Below are 23,659 nucleotides of genomic sequence, written 5' to 3'. Positions count from 1 at the left end.
GACCATTTAGTGCTTTAAAGGTCAATAGTAGTATTTTATAATCAGTACGAAATTTGATTGGGAGCCAATGCAGTGTGGATAAGACAGGCGTGATGTGGTCATATTTTCTAGTTCTAGTAAGGACTCTTGCTGCGGCATTTTGAACTAACTGGAGCTTGTTTATGCACTTATTGGAACATCCAGACAGTAAGGCATTACAATAATCCAACCTGGAGGTAACGAAAGCATGGACTAGTTTTTCTGCATCATGCAATGACATTAAATTTCTTATCTTTGCAATATTTCTGAGATGAAAGAAAGCTATCCGGGTGATGTTATCAATGTGAGTTTCGAATGAAAGACTGGGGTCAATAATCACTCCGAGGTCTTTTACTGCTGCACGTGAAGAACCAGAAAGGCCATCCAGAGTTACTGTGTAATCAGAAAACTTACTTCTAGCTGTATGTGGTCCTAGCACAAGTACTTCAGTCTTGTCAGAGTTAAGCAGAAGGAAATTTATAAGCATCCAGTGTCTAATGTCCTTAACACATTCCTCAATTTTATTAAGCTGGTGTCTCTCATCAGGTTTTGCAGAGACATACAACTGTGTGTCATCAGCATAACAGTGGAAACTAATACAATTTTTACGAATAATATCGCCCAGAGGTAACATATATAGAGAAAAAAGCAGTGGACCCAAGACAGAACCTTGTGGAACACCAAACTTTACCTCGGTACGTCTAGAAATATCACCATTTATATCGACATACTGATAACGATCAGTTAGATAAGACCTGAGCCAGGAGAGGGCCATTCCCTTAACTCCCACAACATTTTCTAGTCTATCCAGAAGAATGGAATGATCAATGGTATCAAATGCTGCACTAAGGTCAAGCAACACAAGTAGCGAGACACAGCCCTGATCAGACGCCAACAGTAGGTCGTTTACTACTTTAACCAGTGCTGTCTCTGTGCTATGATGAGGTCTAAATCCTGACTGATACATTTCATGGATGTTATTCCTATGTAAATATGAGCATAACTGCTGTGCCACAGCTTTTTCAAGGATCTTGGCGATGAAGGGGAGGTTTGATATTGGCCGATAATTGGACAGCTGACAGGGATCAAGGTCAGGTTTTTTAATCAGGGGTTTGATAACTGCTAGTTTAAAGGATTTGGGTACATAGCCAATCATAAGAGAAGAATTTATTATTTTTAGATGCGGTTCAATTACTCCAGGCATTATCTGTTTGAATAGATGTGTCGGTAAGGGATCTAGTACGCAAGTTGAGGCTTTTGATGTAGAGATTAATGAGAGTAATTCAGTTTCTTTTAGGGGAGTAAAACATTCTAACTGATGATCTGATACAGTTATATTGTTAACTACAAGGTCACTTTCATTGTCTAACCTTAAATTAGTAGTTTGAATTTTTTGTCGGATATTCTCAATTTTGTCATTAAAAAAATTCATGAAGTCGTTGCTACTACATACTGCAGGTGTGCATGTGTTGATAGTGGACTTATTCCTGGTTAATTTTGCTACAGTATTAAATAGGAATCTAGGATTATTTTTGTTATCTTCTATTAGGGAGGAGAGATATGTTGATCTCGCAGCACTAAGAGCTTTTTTATACTTCAGGAAGCTCTCCTTCCACGCCAATTTGAACACTACCAATTTTGTTTGACGCCATTTACGTTCCAATTTTCGAGTGGTCTGTTTTAATGTGCGAGTGTCATCATTATACCAGGGTGCTAATTTTTTGTCTCTGACCATTTTCCTTTTTAGAGGAGCTACATTATCTAAAGTATGGCGGAATGTTGACTCTAAGCAGAACAGTTTTCCACTTTGCCAAAGTCAATTTTAAATGAGCCTTGGCCCAGAGAAGACGTCTGCGCTTCTGGATCATGTTTAGATACGGCTTCTTCTTTGAACTACAGAGTTTTAGCTGGCAACGGCGGATGGCACGGTGAATTGTGTTCACAGATAGTGTTCTCTGGAAATATTCCTGAGCCCATTTTGTGATTTCCAATACAGAAGCATGCCTGTATGTGATGCAGTGCTGTCTAAGGGCCCGAAGATCACGGGCACCCAGTATGGTTTTCCGGCCTTGACCCTTGCGCACAGAGATTCTTCCAGATTCTCTGAATCTTTTGATGATATTATGCACTGTAGATGATGATATGTTCACACTCTTTGCAATTTTACACCATCGAACTCCTTTCTGATATTGCGCCACTATTTGTCGGCGCAGAATTAGGGGGATTGGTGATCCTCTTCCCATCTTTACTTCTGAGAGCCGCTGCCACTCCAAGATGCTCTTTTTATACCCAGTCATGTTAATGACCTATTGCCAATTGACCTAATGAGTTGCAATTTGGTCCTCCAGCTGTTCCTTTTTCGTACCTTTAACTTTTCCAGCCTCTTATTGCCCCGTCCCAACTTTTTTGAGATGTGTTGCAGTCATGAAATTTCAAATGAGCCAATATTTGGCATGAAATTTCAAAATGTCTCACTTTCGACATTTGATATGTTGTCTATGTTCTATTGTGAATACAATATCAGTTTTTGAGATTTGTAAATTATTGCATTCCGTTTTTATTTACAATTTGTACTTTGTCCCAACTTTTTTGGAATCGGGGTTGTATTAGATATATACATATGTACAGCAAATATTGGAGATATTTGATTTAAACCTCTCTCTTTTTGAAAGGTTTCACTGCAGAGGAATTTAATGCTCTTTCTGGGGTGCATTCTGTCATCTTTCTTCCAGTTTCTGCTGCTTTTGTTTCCCTGATCTTTCCTTCTGCTTTTTCTGATGTTCCTGCAGTGCTCTTTTGGATAGTTTCTTGGCTACTCTGTTCTCATGAGCTTTTGTTTCAAGTTCTGTGTTCACCACATTCAATCTCTTCTTGGATTCAACTTCCTCTCTGGCTAAGCGCACCTACGCTTTCCACGACATATTGAATTAAGTTCAACGCATTAGAAACAAAAGCACGAACGGAGTTAACACACGTTTTCTAGCAAATGGGCGCAGCCATATTGTTTTCTCGTTCTATCGCATACAGTCTCGCAGTATTTACATCAATTTAACTTCCGAGTGTTCCTGAATGTCAACGAGAACAAACGACGCCGACAAAAACATCGCTAAACAAGTAAACCAAATCAGAACGTATTCTGTTGATCATTTTACTTAAACATATTTTTAACGGATATACAAGAGATTTTAAAACACCAACACTTTGGCTAGAAAAATAGCGGAATTCCGCTAAATAGCGGACGACTGGGATCCATGTTAAGCGTAAGCTGAGCGGAGGCTGCGTTAGCCGCCACTGCGATGTATAAAAAAGAGGGGGTTCCGGGGGTCCTCCCCCGGAAAATTTTGAAAATGTAGATGTTAAATGGTGAATTCTGAGTGATCCTGAATGCAAAGCTTTATTTTTATGAAGTATAAATTATGAAGTAAAAACTTATGAATTTCAATTCTTTGAAAAACCACTGTGAGTAGCTGGCAATGGAGCGTTTATAGGCGGCAAAATCGCCGGTTGCCGGCAGTTATTGAAAGGACTGATACTGAATACAAACTTTAAAAAATTAATAAAAACAAATTCTGCAAATTTAGTATTAATTATACTGATTAGGTAAAAATGTTAAATCAGTACGCTTCAAAGTTTCACCAAATGGCTTTATTTGTGCAATATAAAGCTGATCTTAACTCTTATTTATGCATCACAAAGAAGGAGAAATCAGTTAATTAGTAATTAAATAGTTAATTAGTTTACAGTTAGTACAATTGTAAAATATGCATGCATAGGAATTGAATGTAATTCACATCTGCCATTCTCTATCAAAATAAAGTAATAAAAATATTTCTAATACCCTCTTTGTGCTCTGTAGTTTGCATTTCTAAGTAGGGCCTACTAGTGTTTATATAAAATAATATAAATTATTATTTCGATTAATATTCACAGCTTTCAAGGCTAACCTCGAAAAAAGTGAGCCACATCCAGTAAACAATTCCAATTAATTGAACTGAAATTGACACTTGTATTTCTGACTTCCAGTTTTTAAAATCATTCCGACCACTAAGATCTCAATATTTTTCATCAAAACAAGTGTTCTATTCTAAAATGGTTATTTACATGAATCAGTTTGATTTGAAAAAAGAAAAAGTAATTCATGAAAAAAATGAAAGTAATTCAGTTTCTCTAAGGGGAGTAAAACATTCTAATTGCTGATCTGATAGTTATATTGTTAACTACAGGGTCACTTAAATTAGTAGTTTTAATTTTTTGTCGGATATTTTCAATTTTGTCATTAAAAAAAATTGTCGTTGCTACTACATACTGCAGGTGTGCATGTATCTATAGTAAACTTATTCCTGATTAATTCTGCTCCAGTATTAAATAGGAATCTAGGATTATTTTTATCATCTTCTCTTAGGGAGGAGAGAGATGTTGATCTAGCAGCACTAAGAGCTTTTCTATACTTCAGGAAGCTGTCCTTCCACGCTAATTTGAACGCTACCAATTTTGTTTGACGCCATTTACGTTCCAATTTTCAAGTGGTCTTTGTTATCGTTATACCAGGGTGCCAATTTTTTCTTTGATCATTTTCCTTTTAAGAGGAGCTACATTGTCTAAAGTATTGCGGAACGTTGACTGATCATTCAGTTGCCTGATCAAGTTCTGCAGGGGCCGACAGTGACCCAGTCAAAGTTGATAACTCTGGGAGATCATTTATAAAGCTCTGTGCAGTAGCAGATGTGAATGTACGTTTAATACAGTAGCATGGTGAGGTGCATATATTATTACTCGGACATATTTTGAATGAGATGAGGGAATGATCGGAGAACTTCAGATTGTGGAAGTGTGACTATATTTTCTACGTTTAACTCGAATGTTAGTATTCGATTGAGGCTGTGACCACCATTATGGGTCGGTCCAGTGACATTCTGATTAACCCCTACTCAATCTAAAATGGACACAAATGCTGTTTTCAAAGGGTCTTCTGGGTTATCGAAGCGAATATTAAAATCTCCGACAACTAAAGCTTTGTCTCAGGAAATAACCAGGTCTGAGATGAAATCTGCAAATTCAGAAAGAAACTCCAGAATATGGCCCCGGGGGCCTGTAAATAATAAGTAACGGAATTAACTGGGTAGACTTATTTTTCGAGGCTACATACATTATATTAGTATGAAGAACTTCAAATGTATTAAATTTATAACCAGGTTTGTGTGTTAAACCTAGATAATCATTATAAATAACCGCGACGCCTTCTCTTCTGCCAGTGAGACGAGGCTGGTGTATATAACTGTATCCAGGAGGACTAGCTTCATTTAATGCTATGAATTCATTTGGCTTAATACATGTTTTAGTTAAACACAGTGCGTTAAACTCCTGATCAGTAGTAAGTTCATTAACCATTAGCGCTTTAGATGTAAGAGATCTAATATTTAATAGCCCCACCTTTAGATCAAAGGTGCTGGCAGTGGCTGTACAGTTAGTATGATCTAATTTTATATTGATTAGGTTACTGGAACAAACTCTCTGTTGTATGTAAGATGTATTAACTTCTCATTCCAAGCTCAGATAAAGAAAACATCAGTTGACAAGGGCTTCAGTTGTCATTCACTCTTCTTTTCTCTTGCTTTGAATCCCCTTTTAAAGGGTACAACAGCCTTTCTTTCTGTTTCTGTAAGATTTTCCCACATGAAGCATTCCACTGTGAACTGGTCTTCATAAACCACCTTGTGCCTGCTGAAACAAAATTTGTCCACAGTGTGATTTAGTGCAAATGAAATGTAATTTCGCTGCTTGTAAAAGCAGTATCCTTTGGAGGATTGGAGATGGCAAAAAACAATTTCCCTTTGCAATGATCAGGCTTATTTTTATATCCAAACACTTGACATTCAGGCATCTTTAGGGTTGTTTACAACAATTTAGAACTGATGCATCCACAAGAATCTAGACCTTGGTAAGTCATTTGGTGTGTAAGCTATGTCTCAATCTCAGAGGATCTCCTGTAATTTGTACTCCATGTGATATTTGAACCTCAGAGAGACATGATGGCAGCACCCAGGGAAGTTTTATTTTAAAAGAAAAATAATCTGTACGCAGTACACGGGTATAAATATGAACAATGAATCCTCGAACATGTCTTGTATGGAAATTGTCCGTATAAAGGAGTTTATTTTGGGGGTTTTGTTTGGCTTTGAATGATAATGACCCACTCTTCTGCCGGGCCAGTCAGGTAGCACTTTCCTCATGAAGATTCATTTGTGAAGGAGGTTCTCAAGCCATGAGTGGAGATATTCAGATGAGGCGACTGCATAATTCTAACAAGCTCCCCTTGTGACATAGAAAGGGGAGCCAAGTTCAAGCTACTTTATTTGTACCTGAAGGTAAACTTGTTTTGCAGTGAAGGAAGCTTTCTCTTCCACACATGCCAAACAACACTTAAAACATCTAACATAAAACACAGTATAATAAACATATAACATTTAAAAAAAAAACACAACATTAAAACATAACATGAACACACAAAACCCCACATGAAGCCAAGACTTATTAAAAAGGCTTATGGCAGCAGGAACAAAACTGTTTTTATAACGCTTGGTTTTACATTGTGGTACTTTACAGTATCTACGTCCTGACGGGAGAGGCTGGAACTCACAATGTAGTGGGTGAGAAGTCTCCTCTCATCTCATTTTCTCTAGCCGCTTTATCCTGTTCTACAGGGTCGCAGGCAAGCTGGAGCCTATCCCAGCTGACTATGGGCGAAAGGCGGGGTACACCCTGGACAAGTCGCCAGGTCATCACAGGGCTTGGGTGAGAAGTGTCCTTTTAAAATCCAAGTCTGAATGGTTTGTTGAAGCAGCCCAAAAGAAACTTACTGGTTTATCTTATTTTGGAGTTTGTGGGTTGGAAGGCACTCCAGATAGCCAAATGTCTGGGCACAAGCACTTAAAAAGTGAGCTGTTTATAATATGTTCCCTTTAAAGCTCATTATCATTATATACATCACACAGTAACTTGATTGCATTGTTTGTTGGAGAAATATAATGTTTGTAATTGCTCCAGGCCTGCAGACTATTGCTGATGACAGCACCTTGAAATGGTACAAAGGACTACAAAGTTTGACCAGCTGCTGCATCCAGTCCTTTGAAGATTTGAACAACACGAAGGATATGCAGGTCAAAAAGTCTTTTTGGAATAATAAATGCTGTAAGGCACTGTGTGCACGTGTCACAACCCCAATTCCAAAAAAGTTGGAACACTGTAAAACTCCCCCCCCCCCCCCCCCCCCCCCCCCAAGTGAAGATTTGCAAATCATGGAAACCCTATATTTCATTGAAAATGGTAAAGACAACATGTATTGAAATTGAGGGTTTTATTTGAGAAATACTAGTGCATCTCAAAAAATTAGAATACCATGAAAAAGTTCCTTTTTTTCACAATTTAATTCAAAAAGGTAAACTTTCATATATTCTATATTCATTACATGTAAAGTGAAATATTTAAAGCCTTTTTTGTTTTAATTTTGATGATTTATGGCTTATAGCTCATGAAAATCAGAAATCCAGTATCTCAAATTATTAGAATATTCCCTAAGATCAATAAAAAAAAGGATTTACAATACAGAAATGTCCAACTTCTGAAAAGTATATTCATTTATACACTCAATACTTTGGTTGGGGCTCCTTTACCATGAATTACTGTATCAATGTGGTGTGGCATGGAGGTGATCAGCCTGTGGCACTGCTGAGGTGTTATTGAAGCCCAGGTTGCTTTGATAGTGGCCTTCAGCGTATCTGTATTTTTGGGTCGGGTGTTTCTCATCTTCCTCTTGACAATACCCCATAGATTCTCTATGGGGTTCAGGTCAGGCAAGTTGGCTGGCCAGTCAAACACAGTAATATCATGGTCAGCAAACCATTTGGTAGTAGTTTTGGCACTGTGGGTAGGTGCTAAGTCCTGCTGGAAAAGGAAATCAGCATCTCCAAAAAGCTCGTCAGCAGATGGAAGCATGAAGTGTTCTAAAATCTCCTGGTAGATGGCTGTGTTGACTTTGGACTTGATAAAATACAGCGGACCAACACCAGCAGATGACATGGCACCCCAAATCATCACAGACTGTGGAAACTTCACACTGGGCTTCAAACACCTTGGATTCTGTGCCTCTCCACTCTTCCTCCAGACTCTAGAACCATGATTTCCAAGTTAAATGCAAAATGTACTTTTCATCTGAAAAGAGGGCTTTGGACCACTGAGCAACAGTCCATTTCTTTCTCTCCTTAGCCCAGATAAGACACTTCTGACATTCTCTGGCTCAGGAGTAGCTTGATATTAGGAATGCGAAAGTTGTATCTCCTTTCTTGTCTGTTCGTGATGGGTCTTGATACACTGACACCAGCCTCAGTCCACTCTTTGTGAAGCTCTCCCAAGTTCTTGAATCAACTTTTCTTGACAATCCTCTCAAGACTGCAGCCATCCCTGTTGCTTGTGCACCTTTTCCAGCCACCCTTTTCAGCAATGACCTTTTGTGGCTTACCCTCCTTGTGGAGGGCATCAGTGATCATCTTCTGGACAACAGTCAAGCCAGCGGTCTTCCCCATGATTGTGGTTGTGTGTACTGAACTGGACCGAGAGATGCACTGTGTTCATACTGTTTTACTCAAACTTGAAATGAAATATTCTAATATTTTGAGATGGGTTTTTTTATGTTTTTGTACTGTATGCCATACTGATTAAAATAGAAAAATGCTTGAAACATTTTAGTTTGTGTAATGAGTCTGTAATATATAACATTTTCACTTTCTTAAATAACTGATGGAAAATATTGAACTTTTTCACAATATTCTAATTTTTTGAGATGCACTAGTGTGTGCTCTTTGAATTTGTCAGCAACACATTTCAGAAAAGTTGGAATGGGGCAACAAAAGACTGAAAAAGTTGAAGTTTAAAAAAAAAAACTTTCTTTTTTTTTATGGCATGCCGTTCAGGAAATTAATCTTTGAATATATTGAATGAAACGCTGAATATCACTAATTTACATGTAGTCACTCTAGAATATATTAAATTTTCACTTTCTGATGGAAAATATTGAACTTTTTCATGATATTCTAATTGAGATGCACTAGTACACTGATGGCAGCATTCATGCAGAAAAGTACACTGAGATTTTGGGGGAACACATCGTCTTGAAGGCAGCATATCTTTTCCAGGGATATTTCAACAAGGTATGTTCTGCACACATTACAAAGGCATGGCTGCAGAAGAAGAGCGTGCCTATCCCCTCTGACCTCAATAGAGAATGTGTGGTGAATTTTGAAATGACAACTCCATACTGTTGCACACCTTCAGACCTGTTTACGGGAAGAATGGGACAAAATAACACCTGATACGCATCATCACTTGGTTTCATCAGTCCCCAATCATCTTTTTTTAATGTTGTGAGAAGGAATAGCAACATAAAGTGATAAATGCTTTATTGTCCCAATCTTTTTTGAAATGTGTTACAAGAATCAAAATTGAAATGTTTATGTTGAAAAAAAATTCATGACGTAAAGCATTAATGTGCTGTTTTATTTTGAGAGCAGTTCAGGTCAAGGATTATTTACAAATCATTTTTGGTTTTAGTTTAAATTTCAATATACTGTCCTGACTTTTTTTTTTTTTAATTTGGGGTTATAGAGGGTGTGTTCAAACTTTTGACTGGTACTGGATGTGCATGTGAAATATGTATGTTTTAATGTGGGTTTGCAGACAAAAAAATTGAGAATGGAGCTTCAGAAAGCTGCAACAATTCCTGTAAGCCAGATCTCCAGTATTTCAGGTCAGCTTGTCATTTGTTTTCTGATGAACTCTGTATTATTGTATAGATTTGTGAAAGTGGTTCTTTGTCACCCTTCAAAACCTCAATCTTGAATTGGTTTGTGGTTTACTTTTTTCCTTGATAAACAAATGACCTCTAGGTTCTCAGCTGAAGGAGATTTTTGACAAGATTGACAAACTGTTATCAGGACGACCAGTTGTGTCTGGTGGAAAGTCAATTTCAACATCCCAGCATCCTCATGGGCTGGAATTTGTGAGCTATAAATTAGCAGAAAAGTTTGTGGTAAGTTAAAAGTATTTATTTGCAAGTAGTTTGGGTTTTGTTTTTTTATTACTGACATCGTTTATTAAGCTTTAAGGAAATAAATCTGGTTATTGTCTATACATTTTAATATCCTGACTAAAAATGTTTACAGAAACAAGGAGAAGAGGAGGTGGCATCTCACCATGAAGCTGCATTCCCCATTGCAGTTGTGGCTTCAGGTGTGTGGGAGTTGCACCCTAAAGTAGGAGACCTCATCTTGGCCCATCTTCACAAGAAGTGCCCATATACTGTTCCTCACTACCCACCAATGAAGGATGGCACCTCCATTGAAGAATATCAGCAGTAAGGATCTATCACAAATGAATGGTTTAGTTTTTCACCCTTGTTTCTTGTGACAAAACCAATTGTATTGGTACACAGCTGAATCTTTTCTTGCTCTGTAGGATTCTAGGATATCGTGTGGCTGAGTCAGGGGTAGAAGGTCAGGACAGTTTCTTAAAAAGGATGTCTGGAATGATTCGACTTTATGCAGCCATAATACACCTAAGATGGCCTTACACTAACAAACAAGGGGTATACTGTGCCTTAACATGTGTATTATGTTATGGTGTACATGCATTTTCTTTTTATATGATTAGATGCCTCCCTCATATTTCTCACTACAGGCTGCTCCTCATGGACTAAATCATGGTTGGCGTTGGTTGGCTCAGATGCTGAACATGGAACCTCTTGCTGACATTACAGCAACTCTTCTGTTTGACTTTCTCGAGGTAAAAATAATCACCTTTTGGTTTACAAGCCTGAACTCACATTTATAAGTAAACCCCACATATCTTTTTCTCAATATGTTCAGGTTTGTGGAAATGCACTTATGAAACAATACCAAGGGCAGTTTTGGAAACTACTTCTCCTCATCAAAGAGGAATACTTTCCCAGGTACAAGATCAGTTCTTACAACCCCGATTCCAAAAAAGTTGGGACAAATTGTAAATAAAAACAGAATGCAATGATGTGGAAGTTTCAAAATTCCATATTTTATTCAGAATAGAACATAGATAACATATCAAATGTTTAAACTGAGAAAATGTATCATTTAAAGAGAAAAATTAGGTGATTTTTAAATTTCATGACAACACATCTCAAAGTTGGGACAAGGCCATGTTTACCACTGTGAGACATCCCCTTTTCTCTTTACAACAGTCTGTAAACGTCTGGGGACTGAGGAGACAAGTTGCTCAAGTTTAGGGATAGGAATGTTAACCGATTCTTGTCTAATGTAGGATTCTAGTTGTTCAACTGTCTTAGGTCTTTTTTGTTGTATCTTCCGTTTTATGATGTGCCAAATGTTTTCTATGGGTGAAAGATCTGGACCGCAGGCTGGCCAGTTCAGTACCCGGACCCTTCTTCTGTGCCGCCATGATGCTGTAATTGATGCAGTATGTGGTTTGGCATTGTCATGTTGGAAAATGCAAGGTCTTCCCTGAAAGAGACGTCATCTGGATGGGAGCATATGTTGCTCTAGAACCTGGATATACCTTTCAGCATTGATGGTGTCTTTCCAGATGTATAAGCTGCCCATGCCACATGCACTAATGCAACCCCATACCATCAGAGATGCAGGCTTCTGAACTGAGCGCTGATAACAACTTGGGTCGTCCTTCTCCTCTTTAGTCCGAATGACACGGCATCCCTGATTTCCATAAAGAACTTCAAATTTTGATTCATCTGACCACAGAACAGTTTTCCACTTTGCCAAAGTCAATTTTAAATGAGCCTTGGCCCAGAGAAGACGTCTGCGCTTCTGGATCATGTTTAGATACGGCTTCTTCTTTGAACTACAGAGTTTTAGCTGGCAACGGCGGATGGCACGGTGAATTGTGTTCACAGATAATGTTCTCTGGAAATATTCCTGAGCCCATTTTGTGATTTCCAATACAGAAGCATGCCTGTATGTGATGCAGTGCCGTCTAAGGGCCCGAAGATCATGGGCACCCAGTATGGTTTTCCGGCCTTGACCCTTACGCACAGAGATTCTTCCAGATTCTCTGAATCTTTTGATGATATTATGCACTGTAGATGATGATATGTTCAAACTCTTTGCAATTTTACACTGTCAAACTCCTTTCTGATATTGCTCCACTATTTGTCGGCGCAGAATTAGGGGGATTGGTGATCCTCTTCCCATCTTTACTTCTGAGAGCCGCTGCCACTCCAAGACGCTCTTTTTATACCCAGTCATGTTAATGACCTATTGCCAATTGACCTAATGAGTTGCAATTTGGTCCTCCAGCTGTTCCTTTTTTGTACCTTTAACTTTTCCAGCCTCTTAGCCCATGTTTACATTAGACCGTATCAGCGGATCATCAGATTAACGTTTTTAAAACGATTAGTGTGCACACAGCAACACCAATACACGATTTGCGTGCACACAGCAACACCAGTACACGGATATGCTCGGCTCCGCAGGCATCCTGCGCTCCAAATCACTCCGCCCTGAACAGCAAGTGCCGTCTGGAGGGTGCGCACTCCGGCCTTGCGCAGCTCACAGATCGCGCGAGTGAAGTGCACAACCAGTGATTCGGGATTGAGCCGCTGTGTGTGTGATCCCAGCGCATATCACTTACCACTTGCAAGTGGAAGGATGGCAAGCCTAAAGACAATCATAAGTACACAATGGGCAGTATTTGCATCAGTATTTGCAGTATTTTCATACTTTTATACTCTTTAATGAAAGGTGATACAAGGCGGAAGTCCGCGCCGTTTTTCAGCAGTCGCGTCACATGACCAACGCCAGCGAATCAGGAAGGTGGATGTCACAGTGACGTTGTCCAATGACGACGCCAGCTAGAGCTCAGCACAGCGTATCCGCGTATCTCAATGTTTACACAGCACCGGAGCTGACACGATCTGGATTGAATACGTGGACCCTGGCGGATTCCCGTTTTCAGGCAGTTTAATGTAAACGGACAGTGCATCCGCGAAGAAAACGAGACAGATACGGTCTAATGTAAACTTGGCCTTATTGCCCCTGTCCCAACTTTTTTGAGATGTGTTGCTGTCATGAAATTTCAAATGAGCCAATATTTGGCATGAAATTTCAAAATGTCTCACTTTCGACATTTGATATGTTGTCTATGTTCTATTGTGAATACAATATCAGTTTTTGAGATTTTGTAAATTATTGCATTCCGTTTTTATTTACAATTTGTACTTTGTCCCAACTTTTTTGGAATCGGGGTTGTACAAGACAGCTAATTCCAGCACATCATTTTGTGCTCAGAACTCCAATTCACAGAAGTGACTCTGAAAGTGCAACAGTTTGACAAAGTGTCATTTTAAATAGTTATTTGAGCATTGCTTAGACATATAACTTTTTTCCCCCCCTTTGAACATTGACTCTCCTTATTTATGTATGACAGCCTCATCAGATTACATCACAGTCTGTTCTGATTTCAGGATTGAAGCAGTCACCAACAGTGGTCAGATGGGCTCTGTAACAAGACTTAAGCAGTTTCTGGAGGTGAGCTGAAAAGGCCCTGCCACAAACCTTTAAAATATTCAAAGATATAAGGGTGTCCCACAAATCTGGTTCCATGGGTAATTATTTATTTGCTTTTATTGCTTATCTGATGTACAACCCCAATTCCAAAAAAGTTGGGATGCTGTGTAAAACATAAAAAAATAATATGAAGATTTGCAAATCATGGAAACCCTATATTTCATTGAAAATGAACATATCAAATGTTGAAACTGAGATGTTATTTTTTGAAAAATATATGCTGATTTTGATGTCAGGAACATATTTCAAAAAAGTTGGGATGGGGCAACAAAAGACTGGAAAAGTTGCATAATGCTAAAAAAAAAAAATCTGGTTAATTGTCAACAGGTCAGTAACATGATTGGGTATAAAAAGAGCATCCCATACCCCTTTTCCACCAAATCAGTTCCAGGGCTGGTTCGGGGCCAGTGCTGGTTCACAACTCGTTCAACTTGCAAGCCAGCTGAGAACCAGTTTGCTTTTCCATAGCTCGCGGTGCTAAGCGGAACCACGTCATTACGTCGCTGTATACGTCAGTTACGTCGCTATGTTTGCATAAACCTTGGCGCGAATATCGAAGCAAAAACAACACGGAAGAAGCAGCAGCAACAACAACAATAATAATAATGGATGACTTCGCGTTTGTACAGCTGCTGCTTCTCGTCGCTTAAAAATGGCGATCTTTCGTGGTCTTGTTATTGTTGTTGGTCTTAACAACTCCGCCCCCCGCTGACGTAAGCGGTTCTTTCCTCTGGCCCAGCAGAGTTGGTGCTAGCCTGGAACTGGTTTTTCTGGCCCCAGAGCCAGTTCTTTGTCAGTGGAAACAGAAAACCCGGTTCCAAACTAAGCACTGGCCCTGAACCAGCCCTGGAACTGCTTTGGTGGAAAAGGGGCACCAGAGAGGCAGAGTCTCTCAGGAGTAAAGATGGGGAGGGGTTCACTGCTTTGTGAAAGACTGCATGGGCAAACAGTGCAGCAATTTAAGAATAGCATTCCTCAATGTAAAACGGCAAAGAATTTGGGGATCTCATCTATGGTACATATCATTAAAACGGTTCAGAGAATCTGGAGAAGTCTCTGTATGCAAGAGACAAGGCTGAAAACTGACATTGGATTCCTGTGATCTTCAGGCCCTCAGGCGACACTGCATTAAAAGCAGACACGTGTCTGTAGTGGAAATCACTGTATAGGCTCAGGAACACTTCAGAAAACTATCATGTATGAAAACAGTTCATTACTGCATCCACAAATGCAAGTTAAAACCAGATATATAAACAATATCCAGAAACACTGCCACCTTCTCTGGGCCTGAGCTCTTTTACGATGGACTGGACTAAAGTGGAAAATTGTCCCAACGTCTGACGAATCAAAATTAAAAATTATTTTTAGAAGTCATGGACACCACGTCCTCCAGGCTAAAGAGGAGCGGGACCATCCAGTTTGTTGTCAGTGCACAGTTCAAAAGCCAGCATCTGTGATGGTATGAGGATGCATTAGTGCACATGACATGGGTAGCTTGTAAATCTGGGAAGGCATCATTAATGCTGAATGATGTATACATGTTTTAGATCAATATGCTGCCATCCAAACAAAATCTTTTTCAGGGAAGGCCTTCCTTCTTTCAGCAAGACAATGCCAAACCGCTTTCTGCACATATTAAAACTGCATGGCTCTGTAGTAAAAAAAGAGTCCATGTGCTAAACTGGTCGGCCTGCAGTCCAGACCTGTCTCCCATTTAAAACATTTGGTGCATTATGAAGCGCAAAATACGACAGGACAAGGAGACCCTGAACTGTTGAGCAACTGAAATTGTATATCAGGCAAGAATGGGACAACATTTCTCTTTCAAAACTACAGCAATTGGTCTCATCAGTTCCCAAACATTTACAGAATGTTGTTAAAAGTAGAGGTGATGCAACATAGTGGTAAACCTGCCCCTGTCCCAACTTTTTTGAAATGTGTTGTTGACATCAAATTTATAATGAGCATATATTTTTCAACAAACAAATTTCTCAGTTTCAACATTTGGTATGTTGTGTTTGTACTATTTTCAATGAAATATGGGGTTTCCATGATTTGCAAATTATCGCATTCTGTTTTTATTTACAGTTTCCACAGCGTCCCAACCTTTTTGGAATTGGGGTTGTAACATCAGTTCTGATCCATTAAGAACAGTATTCAGCGTATACACAAGTGCTGCAAAATCCATGGCTGTCAGTTTGAGAATTTGTTGTATTATATCTGTATTTAAATAAATAACTGCCTATAGAGCCAGACTTTTGGGACGTCCTTTATATGTTGCGGCTATAGAGTGGCACAACAGAAAAGCATTCACCTTATCACTGGGAGATCATGACTATGAATCCTGGGGGTTGTTACTGCTACAGTGGTGCATAAAGCATGGCCATCTCAAAGCTTAAAGAAACAAAATAAAAATGCACATACTTCACAACAGGTTGATTGGATTTGGGGTTATTTCCGTAGATAGTTAATTGGGAAAAGTGTGTTTCATTTGCGCAGCTAAAACTGCATCACTGTTGTCCTTTTCTCCTATTATAATTGTTTTATATAAAAGTTTGGCTTGCTGGCTCCATTACAGTTCTAATGCTTTGACTTTATTCTTACATAGAATTCCTTAAGAAACAAGCAGATTGAGCCACCCAAAGGGCAACTTGGCTCAGCCTTCTGGAGATCCTGAGGGTTTTGACTGTTCATCTGTCAATCTACCACAGTACACCATGTTATACACAATCCGTTTTCTCACTATTCTGTGTGAACTATAGTCTGGTGTGTGTGTGAGAGAGAGAGAAAATACTTGGGCATCAGCAGTTTCTGAAATATGCAAATTAGAGCATTTGCCATGGTCAGAGAGATCACTTGTATAATTAAAAAAAAAAAAAAAAACCACACACACCCCACTCTGTTGTGAACATTTCCCTTCAACCCTAGACCTGTATCTGCATGATATGTTGTTGCCGTCATGAATGTGAAGAGGTGCAGGTGTTTCTATTAAAGTAGCCTGTGTTTCATGATGCATTTTATATAGCCTGTGGTGTATCTTCTCTTTATCTGAGGTTTGGGTCTTGGGCGAAAATGTACATTCATTAAGGTCATAGGATAACTTTTTGGAATGTTATTGATTGTACAGTAAATGCTGTTTGTAGTTTTATGATTACAGATGTACAGACTCATTACTAGACTATGTAGATGTTCTAAAGGAGAGGGCTGAAAAAATAATTGATGGTTAAAGTCTTTTTATACAACCATGTGGTCCCATGGTGGCTGTCCTCCCACCTCCAGGTGTGGCATATTTTCTCTTTTGTTAAACATGCTCAACTATTAACAAGTTTGGCAAATGACATGTCTGAGTAGTTTGTCATGAATCAATTAGGTTAATAAATTGTACACATGGTGCTTCAGATCTGCTCCGTGTTTAGTTTTATGGTAGGGAGTATTCCTGTGCTCCAGTTCCTCAGACCTGTGCATTCTGAGGTTATGAAGGGGCTTGGCGAAAGATATTTTACCCCAGTTAACTAGCGTTGTCTTATTGGAATAACACAATGACTGGAGAACGGAGAATTATTGTTCAGCTTTTTGAAAACCAGCAAAGAATTCAGTTCAGAGTGATCACAAAGAAAGTTGACTGGAAGGCCATTGCTTCAGCATAAGAGCAGTTCACCTGGTTTCCAGGTTTCTTGTGGACTACATGCCCAAGGTTTAGAACACACCCAGATAGGTGATTAGCACTGGTGGATTGTGTTTAAAAAAAAAAAAAAACAGATCAATTGTTACCACAATTGAACTATGGGCATAAAAACAATTTAAGTTTGTGCAAAAGTTGAATGTACTGCAAAAATCAGTTATTGTTACCTCCGCCAAGGAGGTTGTTTTTGGTAGCGTTGGTTTGTCTGTTAGCAACATTACAGCAAAAGTTATGAACAGATTGCTCTGAAATTTTTTCCAGAGGTGTGACTGGGCACAAGTAACAATCCATTAAATTTTGGCGGTGATCCGGATCACCTTCTGGATCCCGGATTTTTTTAAATGATTCTTGGTGGAGGTCTGCACTGAGTGCTTTTCTAGTTCACACTTAAATCTGGTTTTTAAATCCATTGACTGGCATACCTGGATATGCAGTCTATATTGTGCTTGCACAGTTCATAAACAGGGACCCCTTTAACTGTTAATTATTTTACTGTTTACAATATTTTCTCTATAGTTATAACTTTTCCTAAAACTTCCACATCAGATCAAGGTGAAAACTTATTGGCTGACTGTTTTGAGCATGATAAATGGGTTTAATCTGAGTAACATCATAGGACTGCTACAGGAAATTAGACACCTATGGTTTCACTAACTTGTGGGGTGTCCCAATAGCTAATTTTGAGCACTACCCATGTATTTGAATGGGTCCTAGCCTGATACAGTAACTGTCATGTTCCTATTTGTTACATCATTAGAGCAGTGTTGTTCCTAGACTGGGCAAACGATAGTAAGATTGAGGTCATGGATCAGATTTTTGTGGCCTTGATTATAGAAACCAACTGCTTGCAGGAGTACTTTGCCTCAATAACAGACACCAAAGTATTTTAAAAGCTGGCCCCCACTGCTCTAAAAATAAATGTTTTAGCACTTCTCATCTAAAGGGCTTCTTCCAAGTAAATGTTTGGAGTTGAGAGAACAGGTGTTCAATTTTTTTCCCTACTTTTTTGCCACTTTAAGTGTGTCATAGGATCACATTGTGCTATTTTAAATAGAGCAAACAATTAGTTTATCCCATGTATAAAACCCTAGTATAAAGTTAGAATGTGCTATAACTTGACCCAGACAGCTGGGCCAAAACATGCAGGCAAGGTTTTTTTTTTTGGAAAGATTTTATTTTATCAAAATGTCATTTCAAATTCAATGAATGTCTGAAACCAAACTTAAAAAAAAAATCCAACTACCCTTGTTTCCTCCCTCACTTAGGGTCACAGCCCTCATAAAATTACAAGCTCACAGAGGGGACAGGTGTAAGGTTGTGATTTGTCCTTGAAACCACAAGCTAAGGGAAAAATTCAAGATCACTAAGCAGTTGCAACACCACGAGCAACAAAGCTGTTAAAAAGGATGCTGGAAATACACATCACGCACTATGGCCTTTGTTCATTTAACTGCACTAACAGGACGAGATGTGCATATACATTTAGATTCATATAAAAAAAAAAAAATTTACCCTATTCGCAAGTCTACTCCAGACAGTGTGCCGCTTATATTACAGTGTGTTTCACTTTGTTTTAATCCTCAAAAATATACTTGGGAATTGAGATTAATTGCCATAGCGGCAGTATTTTGCAGTCAGTTTATTAAGTCTCTTCCTGGGTGGATTTCAACATGGCACTGTCAGGACAGGAGATGGAGGGGGACCCACAAGACAAGAAGAAAGGAGGGTAAAAAGGATGCATTTTTGCTCCCAAGAATCACCAAAAAAAAGCAGAAGTGTTGTGGCAGACATAACCAAGCAGTGATGACTATGGTCAGCTCCCCCCCTCCTCCTTCAGTCCTCCTCCCCATCATCCTGAAATAAGAGGAAAGGACATTTTCAAAGCACCAGCAGAATACTAAAATAATTTCTAATTGTATTATTTATCTATCAATGATTTCATACAAAAATGATAGTCAATTTTGTTGTAAATTACCTCCCCATCATCCTCTTCTCCATCTTCTCCCTCTTCATCTATGTCTTCTAGACCTTCTTCATCTTCATCCTCTCCTTCCTCATCCTCCATATCTGGGACCTACAGGCAGATAACTTTTGTTCAGCTAGCCAGTGATGAGAATGCTCGTACTGAGGGTGGAAAATAATTGAGACTCACCAGGTAATACTGCAGAGGATTTGGCCAGATGTCATCCTTTATGACCTCCCCCAACTCATCTGCTCCTGAATCAGAGTGATCAGTGAACCAGGTGAAAAAGCTCTCAGGCTCTTCATGTTGCCTCTTCTTTCCCACTTTACTCTGAGTTTGACTGGAACGATTTGTGAGGTCCTTCAAAAGGGCCACAGATTAGACTTATTCAGTAACCCAATGTTCAGCATTTAAACAAAAATGTCAACGCATATGAAGCTTTCAAACATTCACACCTTTCCTGGTTTCCATTTGATCTCTGTTGACTTTGGAGTTGGGTCTCCACTTTCATTCAGGTGAATTTCTTTGGATAGGACTTTGTTTTCAAAATACATGTTTTCATCAAAGTACTACAAAAACACAGGCACAAAAAACAAACGTGAATAATGAACAAAAAAAAAAATAACTTCTCCAAACATTCAGATGTGCTCAAAACTTACAAAATCTATTCTGTAGCCTGACTTGATGTCTTCAAATTCTGTTACTTCCACCCTGGTCAGATAATGAAGTGCTTCTTCATCTTCCTCACCAAGGAGGGCAGAAACTAAGTGGACACAAGAAAGGCATGATATTGAAGAATCCCTCCTTTTTGGTCCATTTGCTTAAACAAATGGTCAAGCCATTTAAGGTTACTTTGGACTTCAATAACAAGTTGTTTTCTGCTTACTTACCTTGTGGGTGATTCACAAATGTAGTGACCCAAAAGTTGGGAATTTTGGCAATGAGTTCTGATCTCTTCTGAAAGAATGGCTGGCGAAGCTTGTTGTATTTTTGCTCGACTTTGAGGATTTCCTCACTGGCCTGTTCATTCAGTCTGTGATGGACAAACATGCAGTTTATTTCTGTCCAAGGCCTTCACAAATATAAACCTTATTTTGATTGGACACAAATGAACTGACCTGTCAATTTCATTCTGTACTTCATCAATATGCTCAATAGCTTCCTGTTGCTCTTTTTCTGAAGATGCAGAAAAGTGCAATGATCAGGACAAAAAATAAGAACGTTTCTGGAATCCGAGAAGTACAGCCAATTTAAAAAGGTCTAGGGGAATCGTGAGTTTCACGATATCAACACAGCAAATAAAAACAGTCCAGTGGCAAAAGTTGCTGAGTCTAACATGAAATTCATGTAGGGAGAAAGCGTACTTTGTCGTTAAATAAGTCTCGCTGCGGAGAAATGCAAGGTATCGTTGCACCAGCTAGGTTTGATTCACTATGCAGCTCCTCAACTAGAAGTACGTTGTAGTCTCTAGTTTTCTTGTCTATGAGAGGATAGACGCCGCTTCCTGCTGCTCGGGCCGCGTGGTTTAAATGTGCATTAACAGGTCTTTACCGGCCTGCTTCCCCTCTCTCATACATCATCGGATGGACAAACATACAAAACTAGCTTCAGACAGACTAAAACTTACAAGTCAGTTTTATAAAGCTAGAAACTCTTGGAGGTGGAATTATTTGCACCATTACTCTAAGCCTATATGAGAGTATACAAGTGTACATGTCATGCTAGCTAACTGATATGTACATCATGGCGGAGGTCGCTACCCTACAACAATAAAAGTAGCGTATTGTATCAACAATTTATCCAGCACAGATTCCTAATTATGGAAAAATAATTTACCCAGTGCAGGCAACATGTTATTTTAAAACATATGCAGCGCGTACCCATAATAAATAAATAAACAAAAACTTAACATAATGACAATTCGTCGTTGTAGCAATGGCGTTAGCCTTTAGCGGCTATCTAACATGGCCTTCACTGCCGGCGCCTTCCATTGCTCATGAAGGCTCAACATCCAACCCGGGCGATGACCACAGTCCGTCAGTCATAACCTCATAAAACTCGCAGAGAGACACGCAAAATTAGATAGACTTTGTTGTCACCCTTTTGATAAACAGTTGGTCAAAGAGACACACAAACGTAAAAAGAGAAAGTGAAAATGGCGATGCTCACGAGGCCCTCACTTCTTACCAGAGGTCTCGTCTGCTCCGTCGTGGTTCGAGTTCTGCTCCTTTTTACTCACTTTAGCTGCTGGGGCAGACATGATTTCACCACTTACAGAAAACTAGTGACTCTTTTTCTAAACTTACTAAAGAAAAGCAACCTTCCTTTGCACTGAAATGTGTCGCGCTCCTCAACTTACTGCGAGGAAACGCAAATACACGCGCACGCGCGCTCCCAGTTGTACTAGTAGCACATCGACTACACTCACGCATTTCTCTTTCGGAGAAAGCGCGCCCGCGCGCACACACGATGAAAAAAGAAGTCAGTCCTCGCGCTTTTCTTTCTCCGGTCTCATTGGGTGCGTCGCGACGCCCACAAAAGAACATGCACAGCAATCACGTTTCAACGTCTACCTTTGCGTTTATTCATTGTTCTATTTTTAAACTGAAATTAAAACCAAAAATGAAGTGATTTATGATTTTTAGAACGTGTTGAATAATAAGTATTTGTTTTTATTATTAATTATTTGGAAATGTAATTTAAATATGGTCTATTTTATCTTTATTATTTATTATGTTAATGTGCCGAAATCATAAAATACAAAAATGAAAATGTAATAATGGCAATGCAACTTTCATAAATATTACCATATATCAGTTGTAATTATGTTGCATATACCTGCAACTCTGACAATATCATTTTCAGTGACTAATAAAATGGTTTTGAAAGTTCCTACTTTTAAAACATGTTTTTGATATGGTAATTTTCTTTCAGAGATTTTATTTACAACATGTCTCTGACAGCTCAAAATGCATCTCTGGGCATTTAAAAAAAAAACTGCAGAACTTCCGGGGGCCTCTGGTGGCCCCCAGACCCCCAGCCTTACTGGATTAATGTGCCCCCTTTCCCATTTTCCTGGCTCCGCCCCTGCCCACAGAGTAGCTGGCTATGTAAAGCTATAGGTTTATAGTAATGTTATCAAAGTGTCAGTAATTTGTATAATTTTTTGTGATGTGTAGTGGACTACAAATTTTGATTAAGGCATTACCATTTAAAGCTAAGTCATCAATTCAGCTATGGCTACAATTTAGGCTATGGGAGATCAGGAATCATTTGTATAATAATAGTTACCATACCTTAAAATCGCTTGGATTGAAGTAAACTGTTTATTTAAATTGTTGTGTGTTTTGTATATTTTTAAATACACTGTCCATTAGATTAGATAAAACTTTATTGATCCCTTTGGGAGGGTTCCCTCAGGGAAATTAAGATTCCAGCAGCATCATTACAGATAAACAGAGAAAAGAAATAGAGAAAAACTTCTAGATAAATTAAAATAAATTAAGTATTTACATATACAAATATAAAAAGAATAAGATATGGGGAAGAGAGGAAGAGGGGGGGAAGGAGGGGGAGCCGCAGGAGAGATATTGCACTTTATATTGCACATTGTCCGGTATTGCTTATTGTTAGGCTAGGCTACTGCTCCTTCCTCTGTCCTCCTGTTACCCCTCCTCAGAGAGGAGTTGTACAGTCTGATGGCATGAGGGACAAAGGAGTTTGTTCGTCCTGCACTTGGGAAGGAGCATTCTGTCACTGAACAGGCTCCTCTGGTTGCTGATGACGGTGTGCAGAGGGTGACTGGCATCGTCCATGATGTTCAATAGTTTGTCCATAGACCTCTTCTCTGCCACCGTCACCAGAGAGTCCAGCTTCATGCCGACCATAGAACCGGCCCGCCTGATCAGTTTGTCCAGCCTGATCAAACTAGTGGCACAGATGATAATTATTAATTTAATATTTATGGGTCTAAAACATCTATTTCAGCTAGCCTACACACTGTAAAAAAGAATAGTTGAGAATACTTGAAATTTCAAGGCAACAGTCTGCATTAATAATTTTATGTTTTGCCAACGATGTGCCCATGATGATCCAAACTATGATAACACTGTTATCTTTATTAAGAATTCTTAATTAAGTCAATTTTCAATTCCTCATTCTGCCAACATAGATTTCTCTTTTTGCTGAACAGTGGCATTCACAGTAGTACAAAAAGGCAATTGAGGTTATCACAATTTTTGGGGGGGGGCTTTTTTCACCTTTATTTGGATAGGACAGTGTAGAGACAGGAAATGAGCAGGAGAGAGAGAGATCAGGAAATGACCTCAGGTCGGAATCAAACCCAGGCCCCCGGATTTATGGTATGGCGCCTTA

The 23,659-nt window shown here is 39.1% G+C and overlaps 3 protein-coding genes across 3 annotated transcripts in view; 2 read left to right on the top strand and 1 right to left on the bottom strand.

The window, feature by feature from the left end:
- Window positions 1–16,660, top strand: part of gle1 (GLE1 RNA export mediator) — a 50,627-nt gene extending 33,967 nt beyond the window's left edge. The window contains exons 8-16 of the mRNA XM_060931813.1: window positions 7,063–7,175; window positions 9,748–9,817; window positions 9,957–10,099; window positions 10,233–10,423; window positions 10,525–10,654; window positions 10,747–10,851; window positions 10,935–11,017; window positions 13,538–13,601; window positions 16,249–16,660. Of these exons, the coding sequence (XP_060787796.1) occupies window positions 7,063–7,175; window positions 9,748–9,817; window positions 9,957–10,099; window positions 10,233–10,423; window positions 10,525–10,654; window positions 10,747–10,851; window positions 10,935–11,017; window positions 13,538–13,601; window positions 16,249–16,317 (968 nt within the window). The 3' untranslated portion in view covers window positions 16,318–16,660. The remainder of the gene's footprint in view (window positions 1–7,062; window positions 7,176–9,747; window positions 9,818–9,956; window positions 10,100–10,232; window positions 10,424–10,524; window positions 10,655–10,746; window positions 10,852–10,934; window positions 11,018–13,537; window positions 13,602–16,248) is intronic.
- A 234-nt stretch (window positions 16,661–16,894) lies between these two features.
- Window positions 16,895–18,234, top strand: si:ch211-51h9.7 (uncharacterized protein LOC558400 homolog). The gene is given in 4 exon segments (XM_060932714.1): window positions 16,895–16,919; window positions 17,112–17,355; window positions 18,047–18,193; window positions 18,195–18,234. Coding segments are annotated over 4 exon segments (456 nt in total).
- A 240-nt stretch (window positions 18,235–18,474) lies between these two features.
- seta (SET nuclear proto-oncogene a) lies at window positions 18,475–21,742 on the bottom strand. The gene is made up of 8 exons (XM_060931814.1): window positions 21,473–21,742; window positions 20,404–20,461; window positions 20,176–20,318; window positions 19,945–20,048; window positions 19,741–19,854; window positions 19,475–19,645; window positions 19,298–19,396; window positions 18,475–19,176 (listed from the first exon to the last, which is right to left on the bottom strand). The coding sequence occupies exons 1-8, from the start codon at window positions 21,543–21,545 to the stop codon at window positions 19,156–19,158; spliced, it is 783 nt and encodes a 260-aa protein (XP_060787797.1). The 5' UTR covers window positions 21,546–21,742; the 3' UTR covers window positions 18,475–19,155.
- Window positions 21,743–23,659: the final 1,917 nt, after the last annotated feature.

This window comes from Neoarius graeffei, chromosome 10, assembly GCF_027579695.1.
Source record: "Neoarius graeffei isolate fNeoGra1 chromosome 10, fNeoGra1.pri, whole genome shotgun sequence".
Lineage (NCBI taxonomy): Eukaryota > Metazoa > Chordata > Actinopteri > Siluriformes > Ariidae > Neoarius > Neoarius graeffei.
This window is presented reverse-complemented; position numbering and strand designations above follow the sequence as displayed.